This window comes from Camellia sinensis, unplaced genomic scaffold, assembly GCF_055761805.1.
Source record: "Camellia sinensis isolate YWXY unplaced genomic scaffold, ASM5576180v1 Unanchor3, whole genome shotgun sequence".
In the NCBI taxonomy this organism is placed as follows: domain Eukaryota; kingdom Viridiplantae; phylum Streptophyta; class Magnoliopsida; order Ericales; family Theaceae; genus Camellia; species Camellia sinensis.
The window spans coordinates 8,951,343-8,970,547 of NW_028129178.1; the positions used below are offsets into that span (position 1 = coordinate 8,951,343).

At 38.7% G+C, this 19,205-nt stretch overlaps 1 protein-coding gene across 2 annotated transcripts in view; it reads left to right on the plus strand.

The window, feature by feature from the left end:
- The first annotated feature begins 5,823 nt into the window (after window positions 1-5,823).
- Window positions 5,824-19,205, plus strand: part of LOC145816151 (serine carboxypeptidase-like 7) — a 32,170-nt gene continuing 18,788 nt past the window's right edge. Inside the window, exons 1-6 of one of the 2 annotated variants that reach the window (XM_082912396.1) lie at window positions 5,824-6,176; window positions 6,294-6,439; window positions 7,515-7,591; window positions 8,626-8,748; window positions 8,960-9,062; window positions 12,095-12,132. In XM_082912396.1, coding sequence (XP_082768522.1) covers window positions 6,034-6,176; window positions 6,294-6,439; window positions 7,515-7,591; window positions 8,626-8,748; window positions 8,960-9,062; window positions 12,095-12,132 — 630 coding nt within the window. In that variant the 5' untranslated portion in view covers window positions 5,824-6,033. The remainder of the gene's footprint in view (window positions 6,177-6,293; window positions 6,440-7,514; window positions 7,592-8,625; window positions 8,749-8,959; window positions 9,063-12,094; window positions 12,133-19,205) is intronic. The other variant, XM_082912397.1, reaches the window with a different exon arrangement.

Below are 19,205 nucleotides of genomic sequence, written 5' to 3' on the forward strand. Positions count from 1 at the left end.
GGAAGTGCAAGATCCCTGTAAGTCCACATTGTGCCCTCCTTGGCGTCGAATTCGCCCATGATCTGTCCGACGATGAGCTGAGAGTCGCTGAGCACTCGGATGTGGCTGACACCAATGTCCTTGGCTAGGCAAAGGCCCACTATCAGTGCCTCATATTCGGCCTCATTGTTACTGGCCTCAAACAAGAAGCGGAGCGCACATTTGAAATAACCACCCTCAGGGCTGGTGAGAATGAGGCCAACCCCACTACCTTGCCTGCGGGATGATCTGTCGATGTTGAAAGTCCAAGAGTGAGGGTCTTCTGGCTCGATGGGAGCTAGCAGGGGTGGAAAGGCAGTGGTTGGGGTAGGATTAGTGAATTCCAAGATGAAGTCGGCGATAGCCTGTCCCTTAATTGTTGTTCGAGACCGGTAAGAGATGTCAAACTGGCTGAGTTCCACTGACCACTGCATAAGTCTACCGGAAAGTTCTGGTTGCTGCGTGACCTTCTTCAAGGGTTAGTCGGTGAGGACCACTATGGAATGGGCTTGGAAGTAAGGACGGAGTCGTCTAGAGGCGGTGACCAAGGCCAAGGATAATTTTTCTAACAGGGGGTAATTCTGCTCTGCTCCCCTGAGAGCCCGACTGATGTAGTAGACCGGTCGTTGGACAGAGTCGTCTTCCCTGATAAGAGCTGCACTGACTGCGGTGCTTGAGACGGCTAAATAGAGGAAGAAGGACTCGCCCGTAATCGCTTGTGAAAGGAAGGGTGGATTGGCCATGCACTGCTTTAGCTGCTGAAAAGCCTCTTCAGATTCAGTTGTCCATTCAAAAGTTTGCCGAAGAACTTTAAAGAACGGTAGGCACTTATCTGTTGCGCGGGAAATGAAACGGTTGAGGGCTGCAACTCGGCCAGTGAGTCTTTGAACCTTCTTGACCGTCCTGGGAGACTGCATTTCAATCAAGGCCTTGATCTTTTCAGGGTTAGCTTCAATGCCCCGCTGACTGACCATAAAACCCAGAAACTTCCCAGATCCTACGCCGAAGGCGCATTTCTCTAGGTTGAGCTTCATTTGGTACTTCCGTAGCGTGGCGAAGGTCTCCCGCAGGTCGATCAGGTGATCAGTGGAGAGTTTGCTCTTGACCAACATGTCGTCGACGTATACTTCCATATTTTGACCTATTTGGTGATGGAAGACGGTATTGACCAACCGTTGGTAGGTGGCCCCAGCGTTCTTCAATCTGAATGGCATTACTTGGTAATGGTAGGTGCCTCGGTCGGTGATGAAGGATGTATGTTCCCGATCGGACGGGTGCATCAGGATTTGGTTGTAGCCAGAGAAAGCATCCATGAAGCTGAGCATTTGATGACCGACCGTGGCATCGACCAGCAGATCTTTGTGGGGTAGAGGATAGCTGTCTTTGGGGCAAGCTCGGTTTAGGTCAGAGTAATCGACACAGAGTCGCCATTTGCCATTGTTCTTGCGGATGAGGACCACGTTTGACAACCATTTAGTGTAGTCGACATTTTTGATGAATTGGGCCTCAAGGAGTTTGTCAACCTCTGCGGCTATAAGAGTATTGCGCTCTGGATGAAAGACGCGCTGCTTCTGGCGGTAAGGTCGAAAATGAGGTTCAATGCTGAGGCGATGAGTTATGAAAGAAGGGTTGATGCCTGGCATATCTGAGTAAGTCCAGGCGAATACATCATTGTGCTCGATCAGAAGCGCAGTAAGGTCGGCCTTAGCTTGGGGGGATAGCTGGCTGCCGATCTTAGCAGTTTTCATTAGGTTGGTGGGATAGATGGGAATCTCAACGAGGTCCTCCACCGGTTCGCCTCTGACCAACTCGTCCTCATCTCGGGCATCAAGTCCTTCAATGATCATGGCCTTCTTCAGCTTGACCTCCTTGAGTGAGGCGACATAACATTCCCTAGCTATGGTCTGCTCCTTCCGTACTGTCCCGACCCCTTGGTCGGTGGGAAATTTTATGGCGAGGTAGTAGGTTGAAGTGACAGCTTGAAAGACGTTGAGGGCGGTGCGACCAAGGATGATGTTGTAGGCAGAGGGACAGTCGACCACAAGGAAAGTGAGCAACTTGGTAGTCTGCCGTGGGTATTCGCCGATGGTGATGGGGAGGTCAATGGAACCGATGGAGGTTACCCGGTCTCCAGTGAAACCGACCAAAGGGGTTTGGAGGGGGGACAGGATTTTCTCTCCAATTTTGAGCTGGCGGAAGCAGTTGAGGAATATGATGTCTGAAGAACTGCCGTTGTCGATGAGGACCGGTCTGACCTTATAGTTAGAGAGAATGGCAGAAATGACGAGAGGGTCATCATGAGGATAACGGATGCTAGTACAGTCGGCGTCCGTGAATGTGATGGCTTCTGTCCACTGCTTGGGCTGTTTGGAAGGTCGGTCTACCGTGTCCACTGCTCTGTCCGAGCCTTGCCTTATCTTCCTGAGCTCTGCCCTCTGAGCGGAGCGGGATGGTCCGCCACAAGCAAGGCCACCAGAAATGACTCGGATTTCACCAACTGGCGGAGGGGGATTACCTGGGGGCTGAGGCTATTGTGGGGGGCAGTCACGGCCTTGGTTAGGTTGGGCTGGCTGCCGGGGTGGGGTACGCCGGTGGTTGTTTCTAAGGAGCTCGGTTCTTTGCTTCTGTTGCGGGTGGGTGTCCGCGAACCGGCTGAGATGCCCTTGGCGAATGAGGGTCTCGACCTGATCCTTGAGGTTGATGCAGTCATTAGTGTTGTGGCCATGATCCTGGTGGAAACGACAATATTTGGACTGGTCTTTTCGGTTGGAAGGGGTTCGTGAGGGCATGGGCCATTTGAGGGGGTAATCCCGTTGGATCTGGTGGAGGACTTGTTCCATGGGAGGATTAAGGGGCGTGTACTACTTGAACCGACCGGGAGGTCGGGCTGGTGTCGACCTTTCAGCGTGAGGAGGTCGGTCAGTATATTGGGGTGTTTGGCTGTTATACTGGATGTTTCTGGGTTCCGAGTCTTTTCTCTTTTCTCTGGGGGTCGGGTTTTTGGATATTGGATCCTGCCAAGCGGCTAGTGAATCTTCGGCATTCATATACTTCTGGGCCTTGGATAATAGGGCTGCTATGGAGGTCGGGGGGTTTTTGGAGAGGGGGAAAAGGAAATCGGACGATCGTAGCCCGGCCATGAAAGCCGTGAGGATGACCTTATCGTCATTCTCCGCTACTTGTAAGGCTTCGGTGTTGAAGCGGGTAACGAAGCTGCGTAGCGACTCCCCCTCGGTCTGACGGATATTGAGGTGTTGGGTTGCAGGGTGGCGTTGGCGCTGGGCTCCAATGAAATGGCTGAGGAAGGAGTCACTGAGATGCTGGAAAGTGGAGACAGAGTCCGCTGGTAACTGACTGAACCACAGTCGAGATGACCCCTTCAGTGTCACGGGGAAAGCCCGACACATGATCTCGTCGGGGAAGACATGGAGGATCATGAGGGTACGGTAAGTCTCCAGATGGTCAACTGGGTCCGTCGTACCGTCAAAGGAGTCAATGGTGGGCATCTTGAACTTGGCGGGCAAGGGTTTGTCCCGGATGGAGGCAATAAATGGTGAATTTGCCGTGGTATACCCCTTGGAGTTGGAGCTTCATTGCGCAGAGCTCAACGTCCCAGAGGGGAACGTGGTCACCATGGTCAGTCAATGGAGGCTGGACGCTGCTAGCCTCCCCTTCAGGGGCTGGTGCTACGACCGACGGGTGTGGGTGTGGGGGTGGTGGTGGATTTATATGTGGGTGGGGAGGTTGCAAACCTTCCAAGTTGGGTGGATGGAGTTGTGGAGCAATATGGCTCGGGGCTCTTTCTTGGTTGAGGGGAATATCTGGAGGTGGAGGAGGAGGCATTGGAAGGTTCCTTTGGAGTAAAGCATTTATCAAGGCCTGGTTTTGCTCGGCCATGCAGTTAATGCTGTTGGTAAGCTCGATAAAATACTGTGGTGGGTTGTTTGGATTGGGGGGTCGGCTTGATGGTCGGCGGCTTTATTGTGAGAAACCATGGATCTAGTCGTGACCATGCACTTTGACGGGTAGGAGAAAAAGGTTGTTGGAACGGGGCCTCCGGCGACAGTGAACACAACTGGCGCGAGGAGCAAAGCGTTCCCATAGACGGCGCCAACTGTTGATACAGTTTATCCCCGGTGAATGGAGCGAACTGGTCCAAGCTCCTCAAGCCCAAGCTCAAATGATCGAGCCCACCGGATACCCTGCAAACAAGTTCAACGGGGAACGGGGTAGTCCCCCAGTGAACCCTCCGATGATCAAGTTAGGAAGAGAAGTATAGTATATGGGAGAAGATTAGAGATAGAAAGCTTAACCTTTTGCTTGTTTACAACGTTCGCTTATATCCTTTGGCAATCATTTCGCTGTCCCTTCCGACCTGCTCTCCTTGCCGAAAGCCTATGCTCTAGCTTACCTTGCTCAGGGTAAGGGGGTCCTGTTCCGGCGGAGAGGTGTTGTCGTAATAAATGCTGTGATGGGCTGCATTAATGGTGATGTGCAGTGGCAATAACTTTGCAGATCTTTGTCTGCTGATGTGGTTCGTCCTTCTCTTGCCGTGTGTCTGAATGTTATTGGCTCTTTATGCCATGTTGGACCCCAGCTGTCCTGGACCTCGTCAGCTGGGTTATGCACTGGGCTTCAAGTGATGGGCCATAGGTGATTCATGGCCTTTATGGGCTTATACATGTCAAGTCTTAAGACTTAGAATAGAGCAATCAGTTTACTATATAAATTGGAAACAAATCTCACCCCATCATTTTTTATAATTTAAATTTAATTATGAATATATATAGACTTAATTTTTATTCATGGAATCGTGTACTTTGCATGTAAATACCTAAAAAACTTTAAATCCCAAATCATTTTGATTATTCAGCATTAGCAATTAACCATTTGAAAAGTAAAATGTCAACTAAATGTCATGATCATATATATATCACTATCAGATTCAGAGTTTACTGTATTTTTTATTATTTTTTTAATTTTATATTTTTTTTAATCTTCCAATTTTTCTAGACCGGAAAAGAGCTAGATCCATTCTAAAAATTGTTCTTGAGCCGAGGCTGAGTCAGCAACGTGTTAATATCAGGTGCCCCTTTTTCGTCAAAACATAGGTGGCAGGTAACAATTAGATTACATTTAAAATAATAAAAATATTATTATTTCATACTCTAAATTAAAAAATATATATATATATATATATTGAAGAAAATAAAGTAAACGACATGATACATGATCGTTTATCCTAAAATTATGTACGAATACAAATTTAACGTGTACAATAATTTGTCATTTTTTTTTATGGTTAAAATATAATTATTTGTCATTATCACCAAGAAACTAGAATACTTTAATTTATTTGTCATCACATCAGCAAGAAATGAAGAAAGAAAGTCCAAAGAAAATAAAGAGGAGTGGGCAAAACAACCGAGGGAGGATCCTCTCCTTGCAGCTTTCGTATTTGTGTCTGTTCTTACAGGCCTTCGGGTCTACTTTTAGACCCAATTTTGATAATCCGAACCGTCCATGTTTTATGATTTATTCAGTATATCATACCTGTAAAAAATCAAGTTGATCGGATATCAGAAAGCATATGTTCGGAAAACTGTTTATTAAATTCTTTAAAAAATAGTGTTTAGTTCAATTTTTCAAACACATACTTTCTGATATCCGATCAACTAGATTTTTTACAGGTATGATATACTGAATAAATCATAAAATATAAACGGTTCGGATTATCAAAATTGGGCCTAAAAGTAGACCCGAAGGCTTACAAGGACGGACGCAAGCACAAGCTTGCAAGGGGAGGCTCTTGACTCAAAACAACCACTCCTTCCTGTCCCTTTTCCTTGTTTACGTGCTGTCATATACTAACTCTTTAAGTTTGAGACAACGAAATAAACAAAAATAAATATATATTTTTTTGTAAAATAAATATATCGATAACATATCTTTTTTATGTGATTTCAAACATCCCTATTAATTGCTTCCCAATTGAACACAAACATGGCTTAAAAAATGGCACACTTGCTTTGCTTGCTTTTGATTTTCATGCTTTCTCTTTTGATAATTGCTTGTTCATCTAAGCTCGTACTCGGTCACTCTGTGGTTGAGTCTCTCCCAGGATTTGAAGGACCCCTTCCCTTTGAACTCGAAACCGGGTGAGTGGGTCAACAGTACATTTCATTCCTATAGTATTCCTTTTCTTTCTTTCTTTGTGCATGAATATATAGTTGATTAATGTTATGTTATGTATTGTGTATACATGTATGTGTCAGGTATGTAGGTGTGGATAAATCAGAGGATGTACAGCTTTTTTACTACTTTGTTAAGTCTGAGTCCAACCCCAAAGAGGACCCTCTGCTTCTTTGGTTGACAGGAGGCCCGGGCTGCTCTGCCTTCTCTGCTTTCATTAATGAAATAGGTAATTATTTCTTCTCCATGCTCACTTTCTCTCTCATCAAATTCTTCTATTTCCCATTTCAGAATAATAGTGATTGAATTATGCATCGAGATCCTCACATAATTCACCAAGTCCTTTACATTGGTTACGAATAATAAGCTAAGGACCTTCTTTTCTTAAATATCTGTATACGTCTATCTTATGTCTTATTGAATCATGTGAAAATTTAAAAAGTTTTTAAACGTAACATAATTAAAGTATTTTAGGATGAAACCATAAAAAAAATTGGAGATAAATTATTCTTTCTACTTTGTTTTTGAAAGTCTTGTTAGTGATAGTTTTCCAGAGGGCCAAAGCTATAGTACGTTTGGACCAATCCTATTTTTAAAGGAACAAAAATATATTGGTAATACTATGTAGGGAAATTATATAATACACATCTCCTTTTACATGGAATTGTAAATGCAAATATTTTAAGTTTTTTGAAATATTGGAATTTGAATATTATGTGCCTAGAGGGGAATAAGTAGGTTATCCTATTAAAAAAAAGATTAATTTATGTTCAATTTAATCAATTAACCTAATTAACACATGTACACTCAATCACACGAGTACACGAGAGAGTCAAAGCTATACATTATTTATTGATCGATCTCTCAGTGACTGCTTGCTACTGCACAAAGTGCAATTGATGGCTGATTGATTGTTTATCGAATGCTAACCACTGCTCAACGTCAGATCGATTGCTCCAAATTGCAATCAATTGCCCCACTTTAGCGGGGCCAATTTTGCACATGTTCCCAAAACATGTTTTTGTGTTCGATTCCAACTTTTTTTTTTTTTTTTGAAAAAAACTGTTTAAAAGAGATTTAAAACATGTATGAAATCCTTACTTGAGCAGATAATAGTGCGAAACTTTCAATCTCGATGGGCGAGACTGAGTGAGTGAGTCAAATTATCAAAATACCCTCACACAATAAAATACCCCATTACAATCCAATTTTGATAACAGAAATAATTAATACAATATCTTATTTCTAATTGATTTGAACTGTTGATGTATTGACAATATATAAATCGCTTAACTAATTTGCAGGTCCACTAAATTTCAAGGTCAAGCAGAACGATGGAAGTTTGCCGACTTTAGTCTTGAATCCAAACTCATGGACGAAGGTAGATAGAATACAAGAAGGGTGAGACTATTATTGTCATACTAATTTTATATGCTGTTGAGAGCTACTATCTATAACTATCTGAAGCATTAAAATTTTATATCTTGCCTTGACAGCAACCATAGTTTGTTTAACAATTGGCCTATTTTGTAAGAATTTGTGTAACTACATGTGCATATATGGAGTAGGGATGAGTTTCTCTTCAGTAAACCGAACATCTAGTCTAGCAATCTATGACTACACATTGTTGTTGGGATAATAGTATCCACCATTTGTCCTAATTTGGTGATATATTCATACTGTGGTTTTTATCAACATAACCCCCCCCCCCCCAAAAAAAAAAAAGAAAAAGAAAGAGAAAAAGAAGAAAAAAAGAAAAATCTAATTGATTGATTGATGACAACCATATAATATTTATCTTTAAAAAATGAAAGGTTTACTTTTCCATCTATTTATTATTTTGAGAAAATTACAATATATCTTTTGAGATTTTTTTAAAATATAAATCGTCCCTTGGTTATGAAAATTACAAATACCTCATTGTCACACATTTTTATTGAACAAAATTAACAAAAATTGAAATTCCTAACTGTTCTCCTATACAATAATAAAATTACTTAAATTGTCAATTGAAATATATTTATGACTTCATTAAAAAATGTTAAGTGACATGATGATTTATTAATAAAATGGATCATTTGTTATATAATTAGAAACTTGATAGGGTGGAATGTAATTTCCACAACCATAATATTTTAAGAATATTTATAATTTACCCTATTATTTATTTTTAAAGTCAAAATAATATGGCTACAAATTTATTATTATTATTATTATTATTATTATTATTAATCTACACATGAAAAATACGAAAATTTGTTTAGATCACCAAGTTATTGTTATTATTATTTTACCTTCCATCTCACAAAAAATTGGACTGCATATCCAATTGACTGGAGAAAAGCCAATCTCCTCTAGCGATTATGTGCATCAGCGCATATGATAAAATTTAATCACAGTGATATTAAATATCAGGTGGCGAGCATACTCTTTGTAGATTTGCCTGTTGGTACCGGATTCTCCTATGGAACTACCTCTCTTGCTTCTAAATCTACTGATTTGCAATCATGTGACCAAGCCTATGAATTTCTCAAGAAGGTAATTTGTTAACTCTCCAACAAAAGCAACAAGATACAATGCTTAACAGTAGCTTTTGTAGTAAATGGAGATTTGTTCATAGCATTAGACAGTTGTAAACAATTTCATAAAATTATTAATTTTTTTTCTTCTTTTGGGCTATCAATACTAGACTTTTTATTTTTATTTTTGTAACCATTTATCAATTATTTTAAAATTTTTTTTTTTGCAGTGGTTGATTGATCATTCAAAGTTCTTCTCAAACCCTATTTACGTTGGTGGAGACTCGTACACTGGCATTACGATTCCAATAATTGTTCAACTAATATCAAATGGTAAGAAATTAATGGACAAGTCAGTGAAAATTTAGGAAAATTAGGTTTTTATCTTGGTCCAATTTTAAAATTTGTCTCTAGCATTCTTGGTCCAATGTTAGTTTGAGTTATACAATTAATCTCTTTAAAAATAGAGTAAAATTGCATATATCTTGCCTCTTTAGAAAATACTCTACTAGATAGAAGTCTCTTGCTTGACCAAGAGTCCCATACATTGATCCCATTTCGACACATATTACCTTACTGTGCCAAATTGGTCCTCTTCCCAAGTGGTTGTTGGTCTTGTAATTAACTCTTTTAAATTAGGGGGAAAAAAAAGAAAGAAAAAAAATCACTCGAAGTTGGACTAATAAAAAATGAAATAAACTTCTTTAATCAGTGATAAACTGAGAATTCTCTTTTTTTTTTTTTTTTTTTTTTTTTTTTTTTTTTTTTTTTTTTTCCCACAAAAATGGGTGTAAATGAACAATGGAAGCTGCAGGAACCTGTGAGCGGTGTGCCAGGACTAGTATAGTCCGATCTGTTGAATATTTCTAATTTCTTCTCAAGACAATATGTGAGGTCCCGGGATAAAAATCCTCTTGGTTTATTTGTTCCGTCAATGAAAAGGACTTAGAATCTCCTAAGTGCTTGAAGTTGGAAGAGGACACAACAAGAATTTTATTATATCCAAACAATTAAAGTACAATATTTGGGACAAACTAAGCTAACTTTTGAAATAGAAATGAAAAATACAGTAAGCTAATGAAGTTACTGGTAATCTAATATTAAAAAGTCACTAAGTCTTGAGAGATAACTGCTAAGTATTTTTTGAATTGATTGGATGATTGGTTGCGGGTTTTCCCATCTTGAAATGACCTTCATATGTTTGACCTTCTAGCCGTTTCGAACTAGCTCCTAATATATCCCTCAACTACTTTTGGTTAGTGGTATTCTAGAACACCTCCTAGAGTGCCAAGTGTCCCTCAACAACCATGTTGTCCAAATATCTCTAATGTATCCCTCAAGAAATGTTGGTGATTGCCCCATTTTCGCCTAGTCGTTGGATCAAGTAGTAGTGGGTCTTGAATCTAAATAGATGGGTGCTAAGGGTGCTCGCGGATCAGATTGGGCTGGGTGCCTCCCTTTCACCATTCGTTTGAACTTAGGTGGATTAGAAAAAATCAATCTGTATTTGTTTGCATAGTTGGTGAATGCGGATTGAGCAATTCGTGCGGATTGACAGGTGGATGCAAATCCATTTAGTGGCTTGGGTTTTGCAATTACATATATATTTGAACTATTTTATAGTAATTTTTTTTTACTATTTTGGGCTTTATTTGAGTCCAAAATTTTTTATTCTTCATTTTTTGTAATTAAATAATGGCCAAACTTTCATATTTCATAAGTAGCTAATATTATTACTAAATAAAATGTCATTTTTTTAACATGCAAATTATGTAAACATAGCATCATTTTCTTAAGGGAGGTTGGCGGATCAAGCTGGGTTCGGTGGCCTCTCATCCGCCATCTACCCAAACATAGGTGGATTAGAAAAATCTCCATCCACATCCACCTGCCCATACTATTGAGACCACTTAAAAGTGAGGGAATTGGGTCGAATCGGGCCGGTTTTGACTGGTCAGCCTAGTCTGTGAATACCCCATAATGCGTGCCACATGTCCATATTTCAAGATGATAGTTCCATGGTGGTTAATAGGAATGGTTAATAAACATCTCTTTGAAAATAAGTACATGATTTTCTAGCGATAATGAGTTAATATCTCAACATATTAATAGGAAACCATCATTACTTAAGCATACTTGATAAAATTACCAAGCACCTTCACTCTCATGGGTCACCCACACAGCGTATCACCCCTTGATCTGGATGTTACTCCGGGAAAAACACCTTGGAGATAACTTTATAAAACATTACAAATCTATTAGTTCATTAAAATTATCACGCACATCCATTTATTTGAACAAAAATGTTTGAGACCCCCCTTCTCTCTCATTGACCAGTTTTTCTTTTATATTTTTTTTCTTTTCCTTCTCCTCCAATCACCACCCGCCACGTGTGTGTGGGGTGGTGGGGGTGGTGATTGAAGGGGGTCTCTATCAATGCTCTTATTTGAATAATCAACGCCATGCGGTATCATTTGATAGGGAGGTCATTTTCGGTACCAACACTTACATATATATATTTTTTCATTTTCCTTATATATGAAGTATTCATGTTAAATACTTGACATATGAATACGTGGATAAGGAAACAAAATATGCATTTGACATTATTTTGGACTCAGTGTTACTGTAGTAGTCATAGTATTAACTGTTGTGAGCTTCTGTGGAACATTATTCCTAACCTATTTTGATAATCCAAATTGTTCATATTGTAAGGTTTGTTAAACATATTATCCATGTAAAAAATTAGGTTAATCAGATATCTATAACCCTATGATCGAGTTCTAATTATTTTTAAAAACATTATCAAAATCAAGCTAACCATTCATTTTTTTCCAAACAAAAACGTGATCTCGTTGAGGGACTACAAATATCCGACTAATCTGATTCTTTTCATAAATAATCTACGTGACGGATCTTACAATATAAACGATTTGGACTATCCAAATAAGCTTAGGAAAAGTCACCACAGATGTAACAATGGCTACTAATATGGTTTACTTACAACAGTAACCTCGGTTTCCATTCTTTTACTTTGAAACATTAAAGAAGTAAATTAACAGATATGATCTTTTTTGTCCTGTCCCCTTGTCCTTGGATATGTGATCAGATGAATTGGACACATAAATACATACCCACACTAAACACCTATATTTAACATAAATATATGCTGAATTTGTTATAAATAAATAGCAAGCATTTCAAAGTGGAAAATAGGACTGGGTAGCAATTTGAAGAAGGGATGGATGAATCAAGTGCAACATTCTCCTAAAATCATTTGGCTGGAAGGACAATATTACCGTAAAAAAGTGAAGGAAAACTCTATTTGCTCATGTTTCAAGTGTACTAACTATGTTGCAATGCAGGAAACGAAGCTGGCATTGAACCACTTATCAATCTCAAGGTTTGTCACTCTTTATAGTGTAAATTACTCCATTAGTCCTTGTAATTTAAGTGAAGTGTCATTTTAGTCCCTGTAGTTTCAATTTGAACAATTTAATCCCTACACTTTTAATTTTGTTGCAATGTGATCTCTCTGTTACATACCATTAGAATTTGTATCTAAAAAAGACCGTGTAAAACTGTTTATACCAAAAATGACCGCTCAACTGGATGATGCCACTTGGCGATAGTCATTCAAATAAATGAATGTTCATGGTAATTTTGGTAGACTTGGAAAGTTTGATAAAGCTACTCCTAAGGTGATTTTCTAGGAGAAATAGCCAAATTAGGAGCTGGCACGTGGCACTGGTGATCCATGAAAGTGAAAGTTCTTGGTAATTTTATCAAAATGCTTATCAGATAATGGTGGTGATGGTTTCCTATTTTATAGGAATTAGTTAAGAGTTATTCTTCTATCAATATCTCCAGCAGAATGTGTTCCTAATATTTTTGGATATGGTTATTGACCATTATTCCATACCACCATAGAGCCATAATCTTGGGATTTGGTCTGGTGGTTATGACATATGTTATTCATGATCCAAAGACAAGAAGAATGTGGTAGAAACTATTCTTCCTACAAATTTGCAAATTCAGTAAATGTAAGAAATAATTAAACACATGTTTCAAATATTTGGGCCTCAAGACTTGGTAATAGGACACATGGCAGCCATAGAGCCAACCTAGCATCTTACTAAGCAAAGTGGCTAAGAAAATTTAGGAGGTCATTTGTAACTTGCAAGAGGAACCCAGTGGCTATAAGAGGCTATTTGCAAGCTCAAGTTCAATGCATCGACACCAACTTAAATTAACAAAACACTCAACGACATCAGTGTCAATTTAGCCTTAGCATTTACCTTTAGTTCATCTTTAAGGTACATGTGCAATAACTTAAATTAACAAAACACTCAACGACATCAGTGTCAATTTAGCCTTAGCATTTACCTTTACTTTGTACTTTCCGAATCTCTCTCAGTGCACTTCATCTACCTGTACTCTAAATTTCATGCTATTAATGAAATTTTTCTTTGCTGATCAAAAAAAAAAAAAAAAAGGTACATGTGCAATAGTTTAGTTGTTGGGCATCAATGCCATTAACATCCATGTTATTGTAGATTAGTTTTGTCATTTGTGGATGATTTTTCATATTTCAATTGTAATTACAAACTGTTGTAACTTAATTGCTTTTTACTTAAAACTGTTTTTGTCACTTTTGTGTATGTTCAATCCATTTGAGTACATTGAAGTTGACAGTTTCTTGTTTGTATTTCCTTCTGCTAACTTTTATTCCTATCTTACAACCCTTAGGAGATTTTAAGTCCTCTTCATCAAGGCGAGTAAAGAACTAGGAGGCTTTTATCCCATTGGCCCTTGCACAATCTCTTAATAACAAGACATATCCATTTTCACGTAGGCAATACTTTTCCATGGCACGCTTGAATCCTAAATCTCCTTACTTAGCCAAATTTTGTGCAAACATATTTTAGCATGTCTAGTGAAACCCCAAAGGAATTTAAGGGGCTGAATATGCCAATTTGTTATTATATCAATGCATTATCTTGAGTTGGAATTAGCAATCTGGCATTTTAAAGAAGAAGTGCATTGGTGCGAAGATGAGATTGACAACTTAAAAAATGAGATTTATCTTATTGACAATGTAAAATGTCAACTTATTCCTGTATATTTTATATCTTCTATGGAAAAGTACAATTGGGGGTACAAACAAAAAAGGCGATTAAACTATGAAATTCATTAGCTCATGGATGAAAATGATCATTTGGAGATGAAACTCAATATTTTCAACGTGATATAAACTATCTCCTTAAATGCCTTCTACATGAAGTGTCAGTCCTAATGAATTCAGTCATACAATGAGGGCAAGAGAGCATTTCAGAACTCCAAAATAGCAGGTTTAATTAGTCACCCTTATAATGTATGGGAGGGCAAAGGCTCCTTGTTGCAAAAGTAGATTTGCCTAAAGCACTAGCTGTTAACTTGTCATATCCTCCTAGAATGTATCAAGGATCTTCATCGAGAACTCCTATTCCAAAAGGACAAGACTTGGACACGATGGGGCATCCTTCTTGTAAGTTGCCAAAAGGGAGAGACGACCCCACTAATGGCCAGTTTGTTGTTCCACAATCTGGTACTCTAGAAGTGTCCCCAAAGGTGAATTCTTTTGACCCACCAACTATTGGATACCCATCTCCCATGGGATTCTATCAGGCTTCATCATTTCATCACCGAATCCAAGGAAAGAGCGATAAGGACAAGTGTTAGGAGAGCATCTTCTTTATAGGCCGTCAGGAGGTAAAGACAACCCACCAATGATCAAGTCTACAGTAAAAAAACCTACCCATAATCTTATGAACTTGGTAAGAGAAAGAGATAATAATCTTTGATTACAACTCAATTTTCAAAAGTGAGGAGAAAAGATGTAGATAGGAGGTCAAGCCTTGAGTCAACTTTGAAATCAAGTCAAAAGTCAAACTTGAGGTAAGCCAAAATAAAGGCCTGAAAAGTAGTCAGGAGATCCAACAATTTGTTTCTCACGAAAGGGCACAAGGGGGACAAAATGAAGTTGGAGAATTTGAGGATATTTTGCATAGGGAGCATGATATCATTGAAGGTGATGAACAACCTCTTTCTCCTCCTCTATCAGATGAAGACCTTTTCGACAACTCCCAAAATGCCAAAAGCATTGCATGCATGTGCCAACTTTCGGTTTTGTACATGAAAACTTACATCCACATTGGGTTTGTAGGGCACTTCAAAAGAGAATACTATTCACATGGCTTATACAAAATAAGAAGGTGAGTGCAAGAAGTCTCAAGTCACACGAATATTTTCATAAGCCAAACAAACATCTCCATTCGTTCAAATTGATTCATCAAAAAACTCAAAGGAGGTGTTGAAGGAAGCAAAGTGTATAAATCAAGTAAGAGAGTTCAACTTATAATAAATTTGGCTATTTGAAGAAAAATAACAACTTGTCTCATATTGAAGACACGAATCAAAGTTTTGGCCTTTTAGAATGTTTGAGAAGGCCCAACATCTTTTGCAAGCCTAACAAGTACTTTAGGCTTTGTAGCCCAATGAATAGGCCTTACAGTTTAGTAGACGTTTCACGCAAGAGTTTTGGCTTTTTAGAATGTCAAAAAAAGCCTAATAGAAGTTTCAAGTCTGAGCAACATTTCAAACGTTCTAGCACATTGAGCAGGCCTCCTTAGAGTATGTTTGGAGTTTCACTTAGAAGAATTAGATGTCCACTTCAATCTTATTTTGTAAGGAACTCACCCAAGCTTGGTTGAGAGAAACGAGAACGAAAGAGTTCAGCTGTTGATTTGTGAATGCCTAAGCTTGGATAAGGAGGTCAACGGTCATGGTGTATACTTGAGAGGCATTCAGAATTTAGAAGGGTTTGATGAAGCCTTGTTAGGCCTGCAGAAGGTAGTTGAGAATGTCTTGATGAAGGCTTATCAAGTCTGCAAGAACTAATTCAAAAGGTTTGATAAGGATTCAGAAGATCATGATGAAGTCTTGTCAAATTTGCGAGAGGTAATCCAAAATGACTGACAAATCTGTAAGACTTAATCCAAGAGGTCTAGTAAAGATGCAGAAGTACTTGTTGAGTGTCATTTCTGGAGATCTTAATAAAAGCATATTGGAGAGACCCCAATTTTTACTAGCCTTAAGACTTGGGCGCTCCGTGAAGAGCTTCCGATGATGAAAGCAAAGATCAGTTCAAGCACAAGTCATAGATGAAGAGAGATGAACATTCCTGTACACATTTTGGCCTAAGAGTTTTCCATACCTTCAAACCTATTTTTCAAAATGATTTTCGTAAGGTAAGTGATACCTTCTCATTGTTTCGGCTATTTCCAAAGTTATGTTTTCTAAAAAGTATTTATTTATTTTTCAGAAAGGTGAGCTTAGAAAGCCGGAATGAGTGAGAAGATGAGGAAACATTCTGGGAAAAGTGTGGCTGGGCGGGATGTGATCGGTCGAACAATTTTTTAGAAACAAGACGGACAACTTTGGCAAGGATAAACATGACTAGAGTACTTCTTTCTAAATACCCTTTTTGCTTTGACACATTTTTTCGAGAAAACACGACGAACCACTTTAGGCTAGCCATACAAATTTTTGTTTGGCCAAGTCCGCCAACAATTGCCTAATAGATTTCTCATGAGGTGTCCCCTAGCATCTTGGAATATGCCATCCAGATCCTTGAGGCCCAAATGGCATATTCTAAGCATCCCAAGCCTATATAATCATTCATTTTTGGAGGGGTGAGGGGTTGGTGAATTTTTTTTAAAAACAGTTGTTGATTCTAGGTTTAAATCTAAGGGACATTGAACTTTACACATACCTAAGATACCTATACACTTGGAGTCTCTTCATTATCATTTGGCTTAAAGATTTGGAGCTAGAGATCTTCATCAGCTTGAGGAAGCTTGGATTGGTGTTTGTGACCAGCTTAGGCCCTATCTCTGCTAGCTTTGGACATAATCCTTACTTCCATTTTATTTCATCTTCTATCCCTTTTCCTCTCTTTTTGAAATCTTCTTGAGATGTTAAGATGGTTGTTGGGCTATTGTTGATAGATTAGTTGGATCCTCTCTTTCTCTACCCATTTTTTGTAGTAATTTAGGCCTGTATAGAGACTTTGGCCAGGTCCAACTTGTTTTTCTTGCTTTATTATGGGTTAGAAGCCCGGGCATGGTTTCCTCTATGAGAATGGTCTAATTCTCCTCTCTCATTATATATTTTTAGGGATTTGGGTAGTTTATACCCTTATTCATGTGTTTGAGGGGTAAAATCCCTCCATTCTCATTAGAGTTTGTTTTATTTTATTACTTTATTGATTTTTGTTGCTATAGAAAGCTAGGTAAGGTTTTCTCTATGAGAATAAATGGAATCTCCCCTCTCGTCACTCTTTTTCATGAATTTGGGTAGTTTATGCCATTTTTCATGTGTTAGAGCGTAAGAGTCTCTCTATCCTCGTCGGAGCCTTGTTTATTTTATCGTTTCATTGATTTTGATGTTATAAAAGCATAATCACGACTTCCTTTAGAGAGAACGAGTTGATTCTCCCCTCTCCCTACTCTTTTTCATGGATTTGGGTAATTTTTACCATTTTCTGTGTCTGAGGGGTAGAAGCTCCTCACTCTCGTTAAGGTGCCTGTTATTGCCTTGATTTTCCAAGCTTTAATCATTATTATTATCTTGAAAAACCCAGGCATAGTGTCCTCCACAAGGATAGATTGAACCTACCCCCTCAAACCTCTTTTTCATGGATTCAGGTAGTTCATAATCAAATGTGTTGAAACATGTTTCTTTTCTCTCTACGCTCTCTCTCTCTCTCTCTCTCTCTCTCTAGTTTTAAGTTTATTTATTTTTCTTTGATTATTGGGTTGTCATGATGGTATTCACATGATTAAATTAGGATCATGTATCCGAGCCCAAATAATTATGTTTTGGTAAATATCGTTATGTGGTATGCTTTCCTTGATGATTAGCTTGTCATCTCAGTTGTGATTAGGCCCGTAAGATTTATTCCATGTGTGTGTTTGCATTTTGTAGATTATCATATCTAGGATCGTGCATCTTTTCTAACCATTTTGTTTTATGTCACACTTGGCTAGAGTACCCAGTGAGTCTCCTTTTTATTCCATTGCATATCATCCCCTAGATTATGGCATCTAGGATCATGTATGGATTTCTAAGCCCTTACACTCATGACATGTTGCAGAGGAGTACTAAGTGAGCCTTGCCCCTTTCTATTGCATCCTGTATGTGTTTGCTCTTTATTATGTCTAGCATACTACCATGAGGCTACGTACTTATGTGATATATCTCGATGATTGCTCGTTGCGTGGATGCCTTATTTCCCAAGTTGGAATGATTATTATCTCTTCTCACGTTAGTTATCTCATATTTTTATGATATTTCTACTTCCAAACCCTTTTCAAATCGCGAGCGATTAGAGTATTCTAATGTAGGTGATCTGATCTATACTTGTGTGTTTCACATAGTAAACATAGCATTAATAATTGGGTTATACGATCATATTGTGTTAATAATTCTTATATCAAGAACTAATAGAGGCCAATCTTTGATCGGGTGAGTGGGAGTGCTCAATTAATGATATTTCCCCTCTCATACCTATACTCCCAGACTGAATCCGTGTCTGATGTTTGATTTACATTTAGCACTTACGTTTGATAAGTGGATTTTTATCGGATATGCTAAATCTAGACCATTCGCTCGTATCTCACATTGCACCCCCGATTGATCCCACTCATCGTGAGCGAGACATCAGGCAAGTTGCCTGAAGAAGTGTACAGCTACTGGGACCTGCCTTTTTAGATCCCTACACTTTAAAAAGATTCCAAAAGTGGAAATCAATCAAATGTCTCCTCTTAATTGAACATTATAGACGAAACATGTGAGGGAAATATTGTTTGCCCCGAAAATGACCGCCCAATCAGATGATGCTAGCATTCAAATAAATGAATATTCATGGTAATTTAAGTAGATTTGGCAAGTTTGATAAAGCTACCCCTAAGGTGATTTTCTAGGAGGAATAGCCAAATTAGGAGATGACACATGGCGCTTGTGATCTATGAAAGTGAAAGTTCTGGGTGATTTTATTTAAGTGCTTATCGGATAAGGGTGGTGATGGTTTCCTATTTTATAGGAATTAGTTGAGAGATATTCTTCTTTCAATACCTCCAACAAATTTGGTTAATTGGATGCTAGGTTGGCTCTATGGATGCTAGGTTGACCCAACGGCTATAAAAGCCCAAATAAGCACAAGTAAGCCAGGAACATGCTCTTACACTGTTTGGCTTGTTCCTGGTTAAAAAAGGCCAAATAGTTTAGAAGGTTGACCCAATGGCTATAAAAGGCCATTTACAAGCACAAGTAAGTTCAAGGCATTGACACTAACTCAAAACAAAAATAAAATAAAATAAAATAAAACACTCAACGACATCAATGTCAATTTAGCAGTAGTTCATTTTTAAGACA